Here is a 21,893-nt window from a genome sequence, read left to right as displayed (position 1 = left end):
GTGTGAACCAAGGTATTCAACGCCAAGTGTGACCCTCTTGAAGACCACCAGTCCCAGGTTTGAGACCCAATTGACCAGGGAAGGGAGGAAGCGGAGCAGAATTTGCACCAATGCAAGTCCATGCCAAACCATGTTGGACTAGGCATATACAACCCCATTACTACAGGACCCAGGGGTGCCCTTAAGAGGATTCGTAGTAATAAGTGGGAGAAGACAGTTCTTGCAGTTAGTTGCACAAGATTAATTTCTGTAAATGTTGGAGAATCCGGTAAAAACAGTGTATCTTCCACTTGGCTAGAGATGGGATGCAGTACTACGGGCCTTGAAAGTTAGATAAGTGAGGAGGCGTGGTAAAAGAATCTATGTACCCACGATCGGAGGGGAGGCAGGGGCGGGAGGCTAAGCAGTTGGGAGGGTGGGAGGAGCCGGATGCTAGGCTACCAGAGCCTGGAATCGGTTGGCTCTGGAGGAGAAATTGGCCAACAGGCTTACAAAGAATGTTCGTAACCCATGAGCCAGAGCTTGGGATGAACCAGGGCGAGTAGAGTAATGGTGACCACCGCTTTTCTGTGAAGTGGCGCCTTCCCACCTCAAATGCCTGGTCAAAGAGGATTTTGTGGGCAAACACTAAAGTGACCAGGAAACAGTCCTGCATGGGACATCTATTCCAGGCAGCAAGGCAGACAAGGAACAGCCCAGCAAGGACATCAGAAGCTGTAAGAAGAAACTGGGGCAAGAACCAAGATGCTCAGCCAGCATGAGCAAACCGGGTTCTAAAATGTAGACGCTCAGCTCCATGCCACATGCTCAAGAAAGTAGGAGAGAATCAACCGAGTTGGCGAATTCACTCATGGGGTGGCCTAAAACAGCCCTCCAGTCGTACAGCAGCCAGACTCGCAAAGGTTTTGGCACCAGGCCATCAGGCTCTCCTGAAACTGCCAAGCATTTAGGTTCACCCACACATGGGATGTACTGGGCTTGTCTGGGGGGGGTGGGGTGAGAGAACCAGTCTGGTCCACAATAGGGTGAAGGTGAAAACTATTTTGCATTATTGAGATTGTCATGGCTGGCTCGTGCAGTCAATGGGATGTCAAAAATAAATGACTGGGAATAGGGCTTAAAAATGCATTAGTAAGAGCACATAAACGGCTATAGTGGTCTGGCCACTTTCACTCCCTAAATAAACTCAGCCACTGAAGGGACTGCCTCCTGCCTCCACCCTCACGGTCCACATATCTGCTTAGTGAAATCAGAAGAACCATGCCACTGTGAGGTAAAGGTGCATCTCTTGTTTGCCATGAATGACTAGATGTCCAGTATAGACTACAAAAAGACTGATTTCATAATTGAAGTATATTTTCCCCCCAAAAAAACTCTTGTTGAATATGGGAATGCAGTTTTAATTCAAAAAACCCTTTACTCCCAAACATCAAGAGTTAAGTTGCTTTATACTGCACACTGCTACCCAGGGCAGTTTCCAGGTGGTCTTAAAAAAATGTTTTTTTAAAATTATAATCCACCTTTAAAACGATAGATTGGTCACACAATGTATCCAAATGAAGCTGGCAAGCTCACACATGTATTTAAAATGTTACCGGGAAGAATTCTATTCTGTGGGTATTCGGGGGGGGCAATGTGGGTTAGTGTCCAAAACTTTCTTTTCCTGTTTTTCTTTCCTCTGACCTTTCCTTTGTGGCCAGAAAGACTTAAGTAGATGTGACTGTGCCACTGCAATCCGTTTGTCCATTTCTAGGGTAGCCCATATGGCTCATGTGAAAAGGGGCTTGTTAAGCACCCTATTTTTGTCCCTGGGTGATTTTATCACGCTGCTCTTCTAGTGTGCAGTTTACTTTCATTTTAGTTTTGGCTTGCACTATAAAGGTGCATGCAGACTTTACTGCGTTAGTAGCACAGTGTACCTTATTGTTAGACACTGGAGGACCAATGCATTTGTCTTGTTGACTGCTATATTGATTTTGGGGCCATCTGGCCTGTATACCTGACTTATATGTGGTACAGTCAAGTTTTAGCCCCTAAACACCACATGTATGAAGTATCGAGAACAGCAACGTTTTTTGTGTTTAGACGAAATGTGCATAGGTTATCTTGTAAGCAGAGCCCCAATTTTTGCTGCAGTAGTTATACAGAATTCCTGTGTATCGCTTTAGATTTCAGTGAAATGGACATGCCCTCTTAAATACACATCTTAAATAACACCTTTTTACAGTGTGATTGGCAGATTAGTACTTGGGCGCACCTAACAATAGAAAGTAAATTATTCACGTTGTGCTAAGAAGCCAGGAATTATTCCAACGCCTGCAGACTTGCAAAGACGGGTTGTGCCTCAGAACTGTATGCAAATGCAGGACTTGCACTTAGAGCAGATGAAAAGGTTCAAACCTGAAGAGTAGTTGTTGGAAGCAGATTGCATAGCAGTGTTATAGGTAGGTACATATTTGCTTGATCATTTTGCAATTATTGTCCAGTGGTAAAGGCCCGTTTTTAGAATTTAATTCATAACCCACTGAGGAAAATATTCATGGTCTCTGCTCGGAAGGAGCAAGAACGGAATAAGTCAAATCGGTGCAAACAGTCCAGAACCAGATGAGCCAAACGCCGCGACTGCTGATATGTGGAAACTTTTGCATTCGCGTCTTAGATGAGCTTCAGTAGGTCGCTAGAAAGCAGTCCTGACTCGCTGTATGCTAGAATAGGTGTGTTCGGTTTTAAACCTAGCATTGTGCCTTTTTCCTTAATATTTTAAGAACATGATGGACATGGTTTATGGCCCAGGATGGCTCTCAAAATGAACCGGACCAGCAAGTACAATAAATGTGAAGTGTATCCAAGATAAAGCGTCTGATTGAATATGCAGCTTTGGAATCTTTTTCCATTTGCCAAGGAACATCGTTTTGGCACTTTTAAAAAAAGCATATGTTCCCTAAAATTGAATTGGAGGAATTGGGTGTATTTGAGCTTTTGCCTGTCTCCACGAAAGGACCGGTTCCATATTGGGGCCATTGACATTTGACGTTTTGGTAGATGGAGGACAAGTTCCAGCTTTCAAAAGCTACAGTAAAGTATGCATACATTATGTTGAAACTGCTCGTATTGAGCAGTGTTTAAAATAAAAAATGTATTTTATATTCAGTATTTAGGACGGATGTAATCCAAGTAGTGTGAACATATCACGGTCTACAACATTGCACAGATTCATGTGCACCCTGAAGCCTGAAACTTGCTTCATTTTTAGAAGCAATTCATTTTAGAGCAATTGACGAGCTGACCAACAGAATGTTGCATTTAAAAGCACCAACTGATATCCTGATTTTGGACCTAGATGTAAGAAGCAGAAAAGATTTAAATTAATAAACAGTACAATTTCATTTTTTAAGGCCAATGCATGCTTTTTGCTGAGAATAATTCAAAGGATGTTAATGCATTGTTTTTATTATGGTGGTTAAAGATGCATGCAAAGGATTGATACTAAATGTATGTAAACCTCTTTAAAAAAATATATATAAGGAGGCCACCAGGGGGTGCACAACCAATGGTAGCCTGAACTTTCGTTCAGCTCCTCCGAAACTGGCCTTGAAGGGATAGAGCCCCCCTGCATGTAGCATGCCCCCCACACCCGCAGGCAGAAGTTTGTGGCGAAAGCCCCCACCGGAAGCAAGTACGAAGTCTGGTGGGGGGGGGGCACAGAAATGCTGAGAATGAGCTCCCGTCTGCAGAAGGCGGGAGTCTGCGCACACTACCCCGAGCGAAGGCAGAGTAAAGGGAAGCAGCCACCCAGCATTGAGGATGAGGTCCCCAGCTGGGACCGTTCACCTGGACCAGGAAACTCATGTTCCTCCCTCGGCAGCTGCATGCAAAGAGGAAAGCAGAGGCCAGGGACCGAGGACACTGCAGCACCAGTACCACAAGCCGCCCAGAGACTCCAGTGACGCAGGCCGATTTGCACCTCGGAAACCAACTCCTAGGCCCGATAGTCTGCGGCTGACACCGAGCAGGAAAGGGGCGCAGAGGTGACGACCTAGGCCATGTCAAGTAAGGAGGGGGAGACTGGACACCCCAGGCATCCAGCGCCCCTTGCCCAACACAAAGCGACACCAAGCACCCCCTCCCCCAGGACCTCTAAGCTCTCCACGAGGCCGGGGGAGAACGGGCTCAACCAAGCAAACCAGAACACCGCAGCAGATACGCATAAATAGAATGCCCACCCAGCGGGCATTGAAGTCTTATAGTGCAAAAACCCTGGAGCACTGGAACCGGCACATAGAAGGGATCTCTCAGCTGAGGGTGTATCACGGCAGATCGGGGCCTAGGCTTGGGAGGCGATTGCTTGGCCCATAGCCGCCGCCAGCAGCAGCAGCAGCACTCTAACAGTACCATGACTCTCCCGATGCCCCCTTGACTATATGCTCAGGAGGGTGGGAGTTAGCTCCCTGAACCCCCACCCCCCCCCCCCTCTCCAAGACCCTGCATTCGGTAATGCAGCAGTGAATTGTCTCGACCCACTGCCCAACACCAAAAAAATTAACTGGCCCTTCCTGGGTGGTGGCCCCTGGACTTTGGTCTGGGGCATGTGCCCGCCCAGGGAGGCCTACAGAAACACAACCCAACAGGCCACCCACGAGAAGACACCTAAGAGGGGAGTAAGTGGCACACCAATAGAGGGTTGAGGCTCGCAACAACTAAGGGTGGTGGCCCCCAAACCTTGGTCTGGGGTGTGCCGGCCCACAGGCCCCCCACTGTATGCACGTTGGTCCCCGGGCACGGGAACACAGACCTCACACCCCCTCCTGAACACGTGGGACTGGGAGCAGTAGCACAGGAGACGCTTTCAGCCCCCTCCCAACAAGCAGCGCCCTAGATCCAGTGACCACCCTACAGATATCTGTTCCGAACCGGGAAAGATTTCAGCAAAACCGCAAGGACATCCCATGCCTTGATACCACAACATAGGAGGTATACATGAGCTGGAAGGCAACCCTTCAAGTGTATAGATTTCAGGAGGTAGCTGGTGTCACGGCTTCAGTTTCCAGACTCACGAGTGGCACGAACCAACCCCTCCACGGTCTAGGTTCCTGCAAGTTGGAACTTACACAAGCCTCCGAGACCCTGGCGGGGAAAGAGGGCTAGGATCTCGTTGGTTGGATGTGTTCCGTAGCAAGGGTAACCGGTGAGAGGGCTAGGATAGGGGAGGTGGACAGGTAAGGGAACATAGGGTAACACAATGAAACATTTGCACATTCACTTAGCATGCACAATTCCCCCCACACCCCACAGACTGAGAGCCAGAAAGACTTATCTCAGGAGGTGAGTGCTGGCCTCCTGCCTGCACACTCTCGGGTCCGGAGCACTATTATTGCTGAAAAGAGTAGGAATTACCATTTGCGTGTTACTTCACACACCAAACCTTTGCATGCATGCACTCTCACGAGGTTAATTGCACCCTTATGCATGCTCAGTGCCCCATGCACTGTATGTTAGGCATATTCATTTGCTCAGGTATCCCCCTACACGCGGCAGATTAACAGCCACACGTGGCTCCGCTACAATGGATTGTCCAAAAGGTATAGGTTTCTGTAAATGGGAGCCTCAACGTGATAACGACCCGTGGTGTTAATCACACGTGTCGAATTCAGGCTCTTCAGTAAGCCGCGTATTGTTAAATGCGCTCTTCCTGCAGATCGGCACACAGCAATTAGTGTGTTAATGGCATGCACCTATTGTGCTGCAGGGCTTCTTGTGTCTGCGCGTAGTTCAGAGTAATTTTAGAAGAGACTATGGCACTGGCAGTCAAAGCGCTTAAACTTAGCTTTTGCTGGAGCAGGGGGACGTGAGAACGTTGGGCAGTGCCCCCTGCGCGTGCCCCTTGGCGCTGCTGCTGGCGAGATCAATCTGTTCTCTACGGAGCACTACAACGGGGCGCGCCTTGCCCCGGGTCTGCTTGGATTCCCTGAGGCTAGCAGTACTTATCTGTATCTGGCGAGGGGCCTGGGTGGAGGATGTCTGGAGCATGGCCCCTCGTGCGCTTCCCCTTGCTCGGACTTCCGGAGAACACGTCTTCTCTGGTCGAGCTGAGCACAAGCCCTGTGCCCTGGATGTGCTTGCGCGCTTGCGCGCACATGCCCCGCCCGACGTGGGCTTCATTAAGTAGTTCTTGGCCCAGGGGTGCATGTGAAATTTAGTCTCGGGCTATTTCTCCTGCAAAAAGGACATAACCTTTTGTAAGGCAGGATTCTTCCTGCAACAGCATGTTTCTTTGGTTTGTTGGCTACCAATAGCCTAGGACCCTCTCCAGTAGCTGGTACACCATGATTGCTAGCTTGCCCCATTACAGCTGGAGCCTGAGGCAGCTTGAACCTGCGAAGTAAGATGGAAATGTCAGGAGGCTCGGCAGAATCCACTTCAGTGATGTAAATGGGCTTTGCATCCGTCCTGCAGGAAATAAGGGACATGCTATCGGACATAGCCCAAAAGTTTGAAAAAATGGATCAAGGGGTGGATAAGGTAGAAGATGGATTGCTTCAGCTTGAAACCAACCAATCGACCACAGCTAACCAGGAAGCACCGATCGAGGTGCGACTAGCAATATTAGAAAGAAGAGACGAGGAAAGGGCCAGGCTAATGGACGATTTAGAAAACTCAGAGGAGGAATAACCTCTGCTTCTTTGGTATCCCGGAGGTGGAAGGGGAGACGGAAAGAGACATATGCTGAACGGTCAGACATGATATGCCTCCTCTTTGGAACTAATCTACTACAGAGCCTACCATAGATGGAGCACACAGGGCGGGGGACAGAACGGGGGAATCCCCGCTCCATCCTGGTCCTGTTCCATTACTATACGGAGAAGACAAAGGTGCTAGAAGAGGCCAGGAGGGCACGTGACATCACATACAATAACGCAAAGATCACGATCAGGACACCTCCGCATACATGCTGGCAATGTGGAGGTTGTCACCCTCTAACCCATTACTTGAGGGGGGGGAAAAAGGGGTGAGATACAGATGGGGTACCTGTTGTCCCTGTCGTTCGAATACATGGGGCAGAAAGCGGCCCTTATCACAGAGGAAGATATCAGAGGAGTGATTCTGGACTACGTAGTGGATCCAGAGGCCTAACGAGGAATGCAGTGCAGGAACGTCTGGGAAAGGGAGGCCAAGTGGCAGAATGAAGATACCGGGCTCAAGACAAATTAAAAACTGAACGCCCCCTCCCCGGTGAGGGACAGAGGTGGAGAGAATCTGGAGGCATGAGCAGCAAGGGCGGACCTTAAATACTCCAGGGTGGTGGGCAGAGGTGAAAACCTGGGAGAGCAACAAGTAAGACAGACCACCGAGGCGGGAGAAAGATCTAGATAAGGGTGGGGGGTCGGTCAGGTGGTGCTCTATGGGAGCAGGTGAATATTCAGCGGCCTGGTGGGGGCCAGCATATTGGTCCGGCTGAGCACAGGCAATGTTTGCTCTGGTAGGCTGGGTGCCGGGGAATGGGGGAGGGGGATAGACTAAGGTTATGTTACGGGAGTTGTGGGCAAAGAGGGGAGGCAGTTGTGTTGCGCCTTGCCAAGAGGGTTGGGGGGAGGGGAACTGAGGGGACAATATACTAGATGGGAGGAGGTGAAAGAGGATGGAATGGGGGGGGGCTGATACCTTGCGAAGAATCTCGGCCAATTGAAGTGCCTCTACCAAGGTCCGAGACAGACTGGAAATAAGGCTTACTGGTGCTCTGGGGGAAAGGCGTATGGGTGGGAACGGTGGTTGATCGACTCCCAGTGCTGGTGATAGGCTCCCTTAATGTCAGAGGGCTTAATACTCCAACAAAGAGGTCCGTGATTGGTAGGGAGTTCTGTAGGGCGAAGTTGGGACATCCTTTGTTTTTTATTTTTTTATTTTTTTATTTTACAAGAGACGCACTGGGCAAGAGGCAAAGCTCTCCTTGAGGGGACGGGGGAGGATAGGGGGAATGTCTGCACGCCTCCTACAAATCCAAAAAGATAGTTAGCGATATTACTAGTGAAAATAATGGCTTTTGCTGTGGAAGCCATACTTAAGGACCCGGAAGGCCGATATCTCTTGGTTAAAGGCGCACTACAGGGAACACCTTTGACCCTGGCAGTAGTCTACAGACCCAATGAGGCCCAAGCACAATTCTGGGAAAAGGTGAGACAAACTCCAACTCTTCACACAGGGTGTACTAATAGTGGGAGGGGACTTCAATGTGGTCTTAGACCCCATTAGGGACTGAAGGAAGTTAAAACAGCAGGGGCACCAAGTGCTGGGCGACCTCATGTCGCAGTGCTTTAGAAGGGGGAACTGGGTCTGGAGGACATGCTCCAGGGTGGCACCACAGGGGACCCACCATTCACTTACTGCTCTAAGGTACAGGAGTCCTTCTCCAGGATGGACTACCTACTAATTGACCATACACGGCTCCCTCACGTCACAGATCATAGAGTAGACCCAGTCCCATGGTCAGATCACGACCTGGTGAGGATCACACTGCTGGGAGGGTGGGGCAGAAGGCGACTGGGGAGATGTAAGTTCAATGACACCCTTCTCAAGGATGACAAAACGGGGGCAGGGGGGGTTTGGGAAACTACCAGCACAAACACAGCACATTGACTTGGTCTTTAGTGGATGGCCACTGGGAGAGTCTCGACCAAGTCTTTAGCTCACTGGTCTTTTCACAGAGAAGAAATATCCGCACATATCAGTCTGTCCTGCCCAGGGGCAGTCCAGCACCGAATTGCTAGGCAATTATCCTCTGAACAAGAGTATCGCAGCAACCCCATACACGTGTTTCAGCCTAGTTGGGCATCAGTGAGGTGAAGCTGTCTCTCTAAGAGCAGTGAGCAAGGGGTCCACGTCTGGAGTCCCCTGGTAATTTAGGGTGAGACCCAAAGTTACTTGGTATGCCAAACGGGGGGGGGGGGGGGAGTTTATGAAACTCTCTACCAGCACGAACATAGCCCATTGACTTGTTCTCAAGGATGAGGTGACAGCGAGAATGATCCTCGACAGCGTAGTGGAATATTTTGCCTTGAATGACACAGGTCAGCCCACACACCATTTGGGACGCCTATAAGGCAACAATTGGGGAGTCCTCATTAAAACGGGGGTGCAGAGGAAACGGGAGAATCCAGAAAAAACACTCAGAATAGCGGAGATCCCGCCAGGTGACACCCCAGGTAGCAGTGTCTACCCAGAGCAGGCAGTAGCCCTCGAGCAATACAAGACCCAGTTGAAGGAACTTCTGCTGGGCAAACGGAGAGAAGTCTCCAACTGCTCAAACAGAAATATTATGAAGAAGGGGCTCGGGCGGATAAGATACAGGAGTGGAAGGTCATGGAGGCACAGAAAAGCAAGATGGTGAGAGCGACGAAGTAGGAGAAAGGAGAGTTGGGGTATAATCAGAGTATAGGGGCTGACTTCTGAAAATACTATGGGAAACTGTACAAGTCAGAATATGAGGGGGGGTGATGTACAGATTGAGGGTTTCCTGAAAACTATCCCACTCCCGGGCCCGAATAGGGAGGCATCTGAAAACCTAGAAGCAACTATAGAGGAGGTTGTGAGGACAATCGGGGGATGAAGGTGGGCACCTCCCCAGGGGAATACTGATTTTTCGTGAAATATTACAAAATGTTTAGGTCAACACTGGCCCCTCACCTAGCCAAAGTATACAATGCGGTCCTGAGGGGTGATATCCTACCAGAAACTCTGATGCCAATCATAATGGTTATACCCAAGGAAGGGAAGGACCCCTCCGAATGCTTCTCCTACAGACCGATAACACTTTTGAACACTGATATTAAGATCCCAGCGAAACCCGGTGAAAGGATGGAGGGTCGGACAACATCTGGAAGACAAATTTAATTCACCACGCGCAAGGGTGGGACCTTGACACTTGCCTGCTGTCCAGATTCAGAAAAGGCATTCGGTAGTTGAATGGCAATACATCAAGTTACTCCTCCAAAAGATGGGCTTTGGGGAACACATGCAAAAGTAGATAGCAGCCATGTACAGGGACCCCATGGGAAGGGTGCAGGTGAACAGAGGGCTCTTAGCCCCATTCAACCTGTCAAGAGGTACAACGCTGGGGTGCCACCTGTTTTCCCTTAATATACGCCCTCACAATGGAGCCCTTTGCTATCGCCGTTAGAACACAACCAGGCATCTGGGGAATATAGAGGGGGGGGAGGTAGAATTTTTAAGTTGTCCTTATTCACGGATGATATCCTGGGATACCTGATTAAGCCACAGGACCCAACACTCGAACACCCCCCCCCCCCACTGTCATGCCCCCTCTCCCCCACCCCCGCCGTGTCACCCCCTCCACCCCCCCCACCAATAGACCGGTTTTTGGGGATAAAAGTAGAAAAGGCCTCATCCGATATCTGGGCATATACCTCACAAGAGACATCGCAAAAAAGGGCAGTGTTTAACTATGACCCTACGACAGAAATCAAGACAGACCTGACCAGATGGGGTAAATTGATTTTGTCCTGGTACGGCTGTATGATGAAGGGGGAGGGGGGGAGACAGTTTTGGCAACTGTGGCCGGTAGTGACGGATGCTTCCCTCACAGGATGGGGCGCTCATGCCAACGACTTGACCGCCAGCGGTCCACCAATTTGTTAGAGCTGCGGGCCATCAGTCTAGCCCTGAAGGCGTTCCTGCTTTCTATATGAGTGAAGAGTGCCAGAGTGGGGCCTGGGTCAGGTTCTCCATCCAGACGTCCAGTGACTCAACCTTCACACTTGGTATCTGAAAGGTTGAGGTATAAGGATTGGGACCTCCCGGATGATGTGATGGAGGAGCTGCTTTCGGCCAGGCGGCCTGCAACAAAATCCCTGTACTGTTGGCGTACGTTCTGCCGGTGGTGCAGAGATCACAATGTTGGTCCTTTTCAGTGCGCCATACCTATGGTTTTGTCTTTCTTACTTTGGCCTACAGGGGCCTTCAAGTAGGTACCATTTAAAGGTTACCTGGCGGCGCTGTCTTTAAGCACTTGTCTGAAGAATGTTCTTATATTAAGATTCCTTTGATTTCTCAGTTTCTTAAAGGACTCAATGTATGCCCGCTGTCCCCTTTCCAGGTGCCGGTTTGGGATTTGAATTTGGTTATGAAAAATCTCATGGGTGCTCCGTTTTAACCTTTGCACTTTTGTCCTTTGAGATTACTGTCCTTCAAGACTGTGTTCTTGGTTGCAGTTACTTCCGCTCGCAGAGTGAGTGAATTGCAGGCACTTTCATCTAAGCCACCCTTTACTGTGTTTCACAAGGACAGGGTTGTACTGAGTACGTCCCTCCTTTCTTCCTAAGGTAATTTCTGAATACCATTTGAGCCAAAAGGTGTTTCATCTTTCTACCCTCCTCATCCTGGCAAGGAAGAGGAGCGACTCCATGGATTGGATCCTAGGAGAGCTCTGAGCTTTTACATTTCTATGATGTCCAGGGTCAGAGTGGATGATCGACTCTTTGTAGGATATGCTGGACACAGATTGGGCCAGGCTTGTACCAAACAGACCTTGGCTAGGTGGATTATCCTCCCCATTATGGAATGCTATTGATTGGCGGGTGAAGACCCTCCTGGTGGGTTCAGAGCTCATTCCACTAGGGGCGTGGCTACTTCCACATTACCTCCAGAGGGGTGTTCCTATTAGGAATATTTGTGGTGCCGCTACAATGGCTTCCATCCAAACCTTTTGTAAAACATTAGGCCCTGGATGCAATCCATGTTCAGGATATGGCCTTTGGGAAGGCGGTTCTTTATTCCGCAATCTGATTGGGTACTCTAAATTCTTTTCCCTCCCCCATTTAATGGTACTGCTTTGGGAGTCTGTTAAAGATGTAGAATGCTTTGGAGGACACAATCCATTTGAAGAACAAGTTACTTAACCAACTGGTAACGTTCTTTCGACTGGATGTTCCTCCAACGCATTCCACATCGCCCTCCCAGCCTTCCCCTCAGGAGAATTTCCTATGGATTGCAGCTTCCGTTTTCCGCAAGGCTAAGTGCAGTCCAGCAGGCATCTGACTGGTCCCACACGTTCTGGGGGAAAAAATCTTAAACTGAGGCTACGGGCGCCGTGCGTCCTATTTATAACATCCTGTGACGTCGTTGTCGATGGAGGCCTTCGAGGGACATGGACTCGATGCAGGATGCCCTCTGCCGAAAGGTTCCGAAGTGCACATCTGTGGACATTACATGTCAAAGATGTGGAATGTGTTGGAGCAACATACAGTCGAAAGAACGTTACCAGTTGGTAAGTAACTTGTTCATCTGGTGCAATGTTTGTAAAGTCTTTGAATATAATAATGTTTGACTTCAAGACTAGATTGCACGTTTTCATTAACAAATTACTTGCCCATGTGATCAATTTGATTTCAATGTAATATTTTTGATGTCCTGTGGAGGCACTTGTGTTGCACTAGCAAATTCAGAGCGTATCTGTCCACCCCATTATCATTTGACTGGGTTTTATTTATTTTTTACACATTTGTTATAAATTGACAGGTTTCCCGCCTTGAAGAGCAGGTCAACAATCTGAAATCTTCAAATGAGAAGTTGCAGAAGCAGGCAGAGGAACTTTTGAATAAATTGAAGGAGGTAAGACTTTGCCCTGAGATAGTATTTGGTTTGCAGAAGTGCAAACCTTTGACTACAGATGCAGATTTTAAAGTGTCTTGTGTATTTTGAGTATGTGGATTTCACCAGTCTTCGAGTCTGAGTCGAACTGTTTGGTTCTGTACATTTACCACTCCACTTTCTTTGAAATCTGCGTCTAATGGATATAGAAACTGTTTTGTGATCAACCTGTCACCTTACTGCCTCCTCCTTTTTTGTTTCTCCTAAGTGTAGATGTCTAATCTCTTGTCTGTGGGCTTCTCCTCCATGAAATACCCTGCTCAAGACCTTAATCTATACAAGGCTCTATTTTAGTGGGGTTGATGAATGGAAGCTCTGAGGTAGTAGGTCCTAAAAATTGAGCAGGAGGGTCGTTTGAACCTGGCGGCTGACATAACAATTTGGAGGTTGAAAAGGATGGTTTTAATCGCTTATTTATATTTGCAGACCAAGGAACAACAGGCTGGCATGGAGGAGAGATTCCACAATGAACTGAATGCCAACATCAAGCTCTCTAATTTGTACAAGGTGAGCTGTAGTTTGTGTATTGGCTTGATACACTGGCCAGCTGTTCTAACTCCATTGTTACTTTGAGCTTTGTGAAAGTTTTGAGGGGAGCAGTGAAAACTATGCAGGTGGTTATGAACATTCAAGCATTATCAGAACAGTGAGTTCCCTTTTCTCCAGGTTAAGTGCACAACCATGGTATTGCCTGAGACTTGCCTAGGATGTGCCCTTTTCACGCTCCACCCCACCCCCTTCAGTTCCATGAGAAATCCTTTGCTTTTCAAATTTAAAGTATGAAAAGGACACACTGTTCCTAGTGCAAGTAACATTTAATGGTTGTGTGCCTCCCACTGGTTAGTGGTAGAGACCTATTTTAGTTTCAGCCTCCTTTATTATATTTTCTCCATTAGACTTAAAATGTGACACTTTCATTTAAGCGTTATCCTATTTGTTTAATGTTGGGTCAGAAATCAATAATTTTTTTCTTTTTGCTAACCTTGGTAGTCCCCTACAGACTTTGCTGGCTCTTGGGTTACCTGACCGACTTTCAAACTTAACATTTTCACAAAGTCTCTAAAGACTCAAACTGCAGTTTTAATGTACTGCCTGAAATAGCTATTGGGCAGAATTACAATTTTAGAGGCTCTACTGTATTTTTGGAACCCCAAAACTTTATTCCCCCCTTCATATTTTTTTGGAATAGCTTATCTCTTTTCGTGGTCTTGGGGACATCCACTGAAATCTGCCTGCTGCTGGAATCCTTTTAGACTATGGTTCTTGGTAGCCCAGAAGTCTCCTGTGACAGGGATGCGATTCTCACACTAATCTGGATTTGAGGAGTAGGGTAAGCGTTTTAAACTCCAAAGCCAGACAACCTATAAATTTCTGTTGGCGTAAACCGAAATGACTCACAAACGTGCATTCAAATTATTGACTTGGCCAGCATTCTCCCCTGAAACACAATTGGAAATATACACTTTGCTTTTCAGACTACATTATGGGGTTAATGTGTTCCCTGGAATTCTAATAACTTAAGGTGTTTAGAAATCAAATTAATTTTTTCTTTGTGGCGTGCACAAGGTAAGAGATTGCCTAATAACCGTTTTAACAAGCAAAAACATCACAATGAATAGAATTTTATATAAACAAACACGGGTCTTTGCCAACATTACTAGAATATTAACCAAGGTTGAATGATTAATTCGTACATGCTGACATCAGAAAAGATTATGAAAAAGAGCCCTTATTTAATTTTATTTGACAGAAGCCCATCTTGTTGAAAAGCGCAAGTTAGTGTGTGAAGTGCCAGATAGTTGGCTTTTATTCAAATGTGGCTAATTGTGTAATTTGTTTTAAAATTAATATACATGTAGCCAATTTAGGCTTTGTGTATATATACATTACAACCGATCACAAAAATAAAAAAAGGCACCTGCATTTCTATTACCCCCAGGTTAAAAATACAATGCGGCCACTGATCGTTTGCTTAAAATGTCCATTGCCCATTCATAAAATGTAATTGCGTGATAAATCAGATTAATATTTCCTTAAAACAAGTGTTTCCACATTGAGAATGTTATGTTACTCTTGTGCTTATTACAATAAGATTTCATCAATGTGTGCCTTCAGGCATCTAGTCCAGCACAATGACACATTGTGTTAGTCGATTGAGATAATTTCACTGTTAAGACACAGAGGATGACACTCTGCTCATCTTCAGGCTACCCTCGGCCTCCTCCTCTACTTCTCTCATCTCCGACTGTCTGTCTGCTATCGAGGAGTGGTGTGCCGCCAAGGACCTCTGCCTTAATGCCAGTAAGACTGAGATTCTCCTCATTGGCATACCCGCTCCTGCCTTTCCTGTAGCTCCTTGGCCGGCCTCTCTTGGCCCTCTTCCTGATCCCACCTGCAAGGCTAAAAACCTTGGTCTTCCACTCTACACGCCTTCTCTCCCCACATCTGACGTCTCTAAGAAGTCGCACTACCAGCTGCACCTCCTCGGGGGTATTCTTCCTTTCTGCTCTTTCCAACAGAAGCTCACTGTCTCCAGACCTCTGATTCTCTCTAGGCTGGACAATTGCAAAAGCCTCCGTCTAAATCTGCCTGCTTCTACTCTCTGCCCTATGCAACTTATCCAGAACAGGACTACGGGATTTGTCCTTTGCCTCAAGCCCAGGGATTGTATCTCTCACTACTGAAATCTATGCACTGGCTCCCAGTGGCTGCGAGGATGAAGTTCAAAACCATCTGCATCGTCCACAAGGCCTTCTGGAGCTTGGGGCCTCAATACCTTCAACTCTCTCTTCCTAAATACATTCCCTCTCGAGCTCTTCGCTCATCTACCTCAAACTCCCTCAGGGTCAGTCGCTTCTCCAAGCAACAAGTTGGTGGTAGATCTTTCCTCGGCTGGTGCCTTCCTCTGGAACAGCCTTCCTGAAACTTAAGGAGAATGATCTTCCGTTTCGGAAGCATCTCAAAACCTTTCTCTTTGCGCCTGCTTTCTCTCCCTCTCTGGCTGACACTGAAACTGCACTGGTTACCTGTCCACCCTCCGATCTCGGGCCCAGGTCCCCTCCCTTGTCAGTCGCACTCATGCACATGGACTGCCTTCATGGCAACCCCCGCACTTGGACTGTTTCTGTATCCCTACAGTCCCACTACCAGCACTTGACACCTGTTGTCCGCCTTGTACTTGCTACCTGCTGGCCTTACCCTCACTGTTATTTATATCCTATGCACTACACTGTCCTCTGCCCCTTGCCCCCTCGCTCTTCTCTTCCTTCCCCTTTCCATGCACTTGTGCAATCTGAATGACACTTGGCCTAGTAGGATCGTTGTCTGTCCTCCCTCTGTTCCCCCTCCCTTGCCTCATTGCGCCTTGAAACACTTGTGTATAGGTGCGTTAAAAATGCCAAATATCATATATCAGACAGTCGCTGGTTACAAGCCATCTCCTTTTGCGCTTCCATAGTCCAATACCTGAGTGCAGTTGAACTTTTTAAGAGCCGCTAATTTCGTATCATAGTACTGTTTGGGAATGCTTCAAGGTATTTGGGACTCAAACGGTCCAACCAATACTAAACAAAAGTACCACTATGTGCATTTGATGCTAATGGTACAAGCTCCACCTCTGTCCAGAGCTCATGTGTTTGCTCCTTTACCCACGTTTTAAGGCCCTTCCTAGGCAGAGACCTACTTGAGTTTTATAACCCCAAAAAACCATCACTGATACTCGGACATATTTTACCCATGGTCCTAAATTTCTCAGGATTGTGAAGACCTCTATGGGCTTGAAAGGCCTCTACCATTACCGTCCCATTGTCAAGTTGTAGCAATTTGTGATAGCCTAAGGTCAGTTTGCTGGAAATAACTGCCCTTCTGTCCAACGTTAACTTCTAACTTCTTAAAGGAACAACCTCCTTATCTCCTAATAAACACTCGGTGACTGCGTGATTTCTATACACTTTGACATGGTTGCCACAGTGGGAGGAAAATAAGGCAATCTGTCAATCACAATCTGCTCCTATAGTCTGTCTATCCATAGTAGAGATGTTTCCTGATCGCCATCTTCCTGGCAATGACCTCAGCCTGCTCACATATGGTGATGTCTCTCCCTTCTCGCTGTGCGATCGCCCTTTAGGGTACTCGGGATATTCCATAGGATCTGACGTCCTATCCTTAGGCTGTTCTGGATCAGACCATCTCACTTCCTTGTCTGTCTGCAAACATCCCCTCGGACCACATGCACTTTCTCCCTCCTCCCCACGGAAGGTTTCTCTCTCGCTTTGTCTGACATATCTAGTCCCCAACTACTATGGCTTTCGTCTCCGTCACCTTTATTTAAAGTCGCCTTGTCTGAGGACAAGGCTGTCTCTTTCCTCGCTTCGTGGTTTAAGAACCAGGGACTGCTCTCCCATCCTCAACTTGCTGCTTTCTCTTAGGATTGATAAAGCCTATCAAGACTTATCTCCAGTACTCCACATGGGACAGAACCACCATCCTCTACTACCAAGTGATCCCATAGGCCCTTTTAAACGAGGTAGCGCTATCTGGGATGGATGGGGATGCAGATCTTACACTCGAACCAAAAATCAGACCGATTCGTGAAGTTGGTAAAACTGTAGCTATTTTATTAACAATTATCTAAAACTGGGAGTACAATGGGCATCAAAGGACGCCGTGCAAGCAATTCTCAACGATTCAGTTATTTAACAAATTCATCATCACTGACACTATGTGCCAAAATAAGTGAAAACCTATTGGGGTTTATGATGGGCTTAAAGGGAACTTCCAAGTATACGTTCTATGGGGGACTGGATGGTAGTTGGATCGCTTAGGTCAGGTGGACAGCTATGCCCACTCCTAGTGCAAGCCATCTTCTGTGTCGTCAAAATACATGACGTCTTATTGGCTTTCAAACTATAGGGCTCCTTCACTACGTGGCCCTCTATAATTGGTTGGCACGCTTGTAACCTTCTGGAATATTGCACTTGCTTGCAGCACGCAAGCTGATACCCCAGGTGCTAGAGCGGTTGGCCTGACTAAGCTTCCCCACCCAATTAACCGATCATCCACCATCGCTCCTGTCTGGCATTCAATTAGTCCTTCGAACTCCGCCTTACAAAGTATCACTGTGCCTGAGAATACAATGGAGTGTGGTCATGGCCTTATCTTCTGGTCTGTGTAGCTTGCGTAAAGTCTATTTTCATCTGACCATGTGACAGGATTCCGTCTTGAGCTCCTTCGCATTTAACACTATTAAATGACTAAAACCTGGCACTTTTAGTGTTTTTTTCCATTAGCCCTCAACAGAAGCTAGTCTTGCTTCTCATGTTCATTGCATCTTCTCTGGTAGATAACCAGGTTTGTGGTGGCCCCCACTCTTGACACTGGGCCAGGCAAGCCTTCTAGAATCTTCCTTCAGCATCAGCTGTGCCACACTTTCAGCCCTTCTATTCATGGGGTCTGAGTTTGCTAAAAATGCCTTGTGGAACATCCAGATTCTATGTGTATATACGATTACTTGGTCTACTTGCGTTACAGCATCTGTACAATTGCAAAACGGCTTGCACTTTCTTCATTTCTCTCTGCACGTGCAATCTTCATCTTGCTCATGAAATTTTACTCAACTCTTTACTTCATCGCTATCTATAAGGTTTATATACTCTGTCAGCATTTCTTCTGAGTGCGCCATTTCTGCTTCATGTGATGTCACCAGTTTTCTTTAATTTTCACTTCTGGAACTTCCATCAGAAGGCAGTCATTTCTTCATGGTTAAATCTGTGGGCTACATTGACTCACAACAGAATTTCGCCAAAACCAATCTGCATTTGCGCAGAAACAGCAAAATGGTTGCGCTGGCTCATGTGAGCACCATGGCCTGAAGGCTGCAGCATCTTGCCAAGCACAAATTGACCAGGATGGAACAAGGGGACACACAGAGGGAGCGTGCCAGTGTGTTATTAACTGTACAAAAGAAATGGTGAAAAGGCAGCACTGCTTTGCTGAAGGCCCAAAATCCCCATTAAAAAGGAAACCTTTTCACCTTTAAAATAATGCTGCTGCCGCTATTTTCATCTGTTCTTCCTTAAACCACTGTGATTAATAAGGCCATGCCATGGCCAGTATCTCATTGTGCTTCAGCAAAACCAGGCATGATGCCTGAATGGCAGGCCCTGTTAAAGCAACTCTGAGAAAAATCAACAAGGAACGCCACTTTTACCAGCACGTTCATTTTCTTTACAAAGTATCAAAGCTCAGTAGTTCAAAAACTTCAGCTAACTGAGCCATGTCAATTTCAAGGCTTCTCTGCTTCAAACAAAACTCCTGCTTACAAGGAAATTACTACAGCTGCAAGACCGTGTGGGAATCCAGAGGGAGATGTAAAACCGAATTTAAAAAGAAATGCCAGCTTTTCACCACATGTAAAATGGGCTTTGCAAAACTCGAGGAGAAAAATGCCTGTTTAAAAAATAAAAAAAAAACATTTGAATGAAAGCCTGACATTATCTAGCAATGTGTAGGGGTTTGTTGCTGGGGAAAATGCACACATCGGTTATTTTATTCAACGGGCTTGTTTAATTCAGGACCAAATATAAGAAAGTAAAACAGTTAAACTATATTGTTGGATTTTGCAAGTTTCAAAAGGAAAATGGGTTTCTGCTTGGGGATGCTACCAACAGAAGGGCCTCTCTCAGCAGATACTAACACCCCAGTAATAATCATTGGGTTGGATAGAATCTAGTCTGAGCCCACTGACAATGGAATTCCCAGGACAAGGAAGTGTGAAGAGGGGGAATAAACATGCAATCAAGCTGTAACCCCCACCTTGCTCTGCAGGAAATGACAGTTGGTGGAGCTGGAGGAAGAAAAAATGGTCCTGTGACAAAGGACTGCCATTTGCTTCCAAAGACTATTTATGAATAAGAATGTAAAGACTTTTCTCTCTGCAGCAAGACTTTGTAAAAATGTAAACATTTTGCAGTTTAAACGTGATTTTATGGGCTTTCATTGAGGACATGGTAGAATTCACTAACCCATTGGGAATAGAAATGGCAAAGAATCTGGGATTACAAGGAAAGTATCCATGATACCAATGCAATTTTTATACTTGTATCCCTTATGTTAATCCACACGTGTATTAAGTTATGGAATTTTAGGCTGAATCGTTCATACTCAAAATTACCAAAAAGTATCAAAAGGGCAAAACAATGTCTCGTGGATTGCAGAGTTGGAGTGCTATGCTCTACATAAAATATGTAACCTGTGTATATAATTTGCTAAGATTTCAGTTGTATAAATGTACCATTTGTGGCAAAATCGGATTTTGGCTAAAATAACTGTGGGAGGTTTGGACATTGTGAAACTTGCATCATAAATCTGACATCATTCCCTTGAAATCCAACCAATTTAGAGAGAGGCGGGAACTGGCCCCCCTGACCAATCCAGTAGTTTAGAGGCGTGCTTAGCTAAACATGCCCAGCCATATAGTTTGGTGATGTCACTATCCATTATAAATGAGTCCCTGATAACTCTAGACACTTCCTGAAGTTCCTGCACTGCGTTCCTCACTTGCTCCATCCAGATTCCAGACACACTGCAAAACCCAAGCAAAGCTGATCCCTACTCCAGCAAGATTATTGATCCACTAAAATCCCAAATAACCAAAGGGGAAAGCTTTGGTACCTTTTGCATCCTGAAATCAGACGGACTTGCTGCCCACTAACTGCATGCCTGGTGCAATCCTGCCATCCAGCTGACCTTTCGTATCCAGTGACCAGAATTGCCATTCCGCTGTCCTTGCCACCCGGTGACCTGAACGGCCCAGCGGTTTTCTTTTGCCAGGCGCGCAGCCGTTCGGTGACCAGAACCTGACGGTTCAAAAATCCCAAAACTAAAAGTGGACTGAGTAGAATCCCTACTGCATAGAAACCCATAACCTATCTTGTCTTGCCTTTGTCCTTATCCCACTCTCCAAGTCATCCTATCCTTATCCTGATAACTTGTTAAAAACACTTCGAAATATCTGTGCACCTTGCCCGTGACTTTCTAGAGTGCTAGTGTCATTTCTTTTCAATTTGGTCTTGTGTAATCCTACGGCATTAGTCCTATTTCGAGTGATCAGACTAGTTTCTGCCAGGGTTGAGCGCTGGGGTGACTGGGTTGAATTTGAAAATCAACCTTGGATCTTACTGTGTCCATCTTTGGTGGTCTAGTCTGAATACTCTAGAGTAAAACTGTTCTTGTCACAACTGATTTCCTTTCCTATTTCACGGCTTCATTTTGCTCAAAGCGCACCTTTTTATATCGTGAATAACTCATCCAGTTTCATAGCTAGAGATCTATTTTCACTTCTAAAATATCCCTGTGATATACCTCTATCCCCCAACCCAAGAACCGCACTCCAGAACAGAGTATTTCACCAGTTTTTATTAAAAACCGTTTGGGTAATTTAAAACGGTAAATAAGAAAATGCAACTTTTACACGTGTCATTTGGCTTCAACATGTTTTACATTTTTGAATTATATGCTCTTGGTAATCCATTGCTTGTGTTTGTTAGTCTCGATGCATTGTTGCTTTAGTGAGAAATTATATTTACCTCAAAGTTTTAAACACACATTCTCCAGCATGGGGTCTGGCATGGATTCACATGCTCATGAATATTCCCCGTTGGGCTGGGAATCCTCGGTAAAGAAAAAAATCAGTATCAGTTTTGTTTCTGATCTCTTTCTCAGTAGTAACCAATCACTGGTCTCTGCGTCATACTGCCCCTAGCCAATGACTGCTCTCTCCCTAAGCCCCGCCTCTGGCAGTCATCCTCAGATTTTTACCGCACGCTCAAGTGTTGGGAGTCAACGTGTTTAGCTCTCGAGCTTTTGCTGCGTTTTCGCGCTTTTTTCAGAGATTTTCTCATTTTTCGGTCAAATAGAGCCTCAAGCTCCACCATCTCTACATCTGATTAACGGGGATCCGTTTCAGATTTTTCTACGCCCCTCAAGGGTGAAGATTTCGTCGAGTTGCGCTTCTTGAAGGAGTCCAGGAGTGGACATGGCCCAGAAGAAAGGAAGCTCGACGACCGGAAAGCTGTTCAGGGTTTGCCCTGGATGCCAGCTGCAGAATGTGTTCAAGGAGGACGAGCACTCAATGTCTCTACTGCCTTCATGAGGACAAAATGCGCGTGGAGGAGGACTGTGCGTTTTGCAAGAACATGTCGGAACGGACCATCAAAGACCGACCCCTTCGTCTC

General features: G+C 46.6%; 1 protein-coding gene across 4 annotated transcripts in view; it reads left to right on the top strand.

The window, feature by feature from the left end:
* TPR (translocated promoter region, nuclear basket protein) overlaps nucleotides 1-21,893 on the top strand; it is a 2,097,972-nt gene that overhangs the window by 198,262 nt on the left and 1,877,817 nt on the right. For all 4 annotated transcript variants that reach the window (XM_069641376.1, XM_069641377.1, XM_069641375.1 and 1 more), the window contains exons 7-8: nucleotides 12,529-12,621; nucleotides 13,087-13,167. In XM_069641376.1, coding sequence (XP_069497477.1) covers nucleotides 12,529-12,621; nucleotides 13,087-13,167 — 174 coding nt within the window. The remainder of the gene's footprint in view (nucleotides 1-12,528; nucleotides 12,622-13,086; nucleotides 13,168-21,893) is intronic.

This window comes from Ambystoma mexicanum, chromosome 1q (assembly GCF_040938575.1).
Source record: "Ambystoma mexicanum isolate Mex_15411 chromosome 1q, UKY_AmexF1_1, whole genome shotgun sequence".
NCBI classification, from domain to species: domain Eukaryota; kingdom Metazoa; phylum Chordata; class Amphibia; order Caudata; family Ambystomatidae; genus Ambystoma; species Ambystoma mexicanum.
This window is presented reverse-complemented; position numbering and strand designations above follow the sequence as displayed.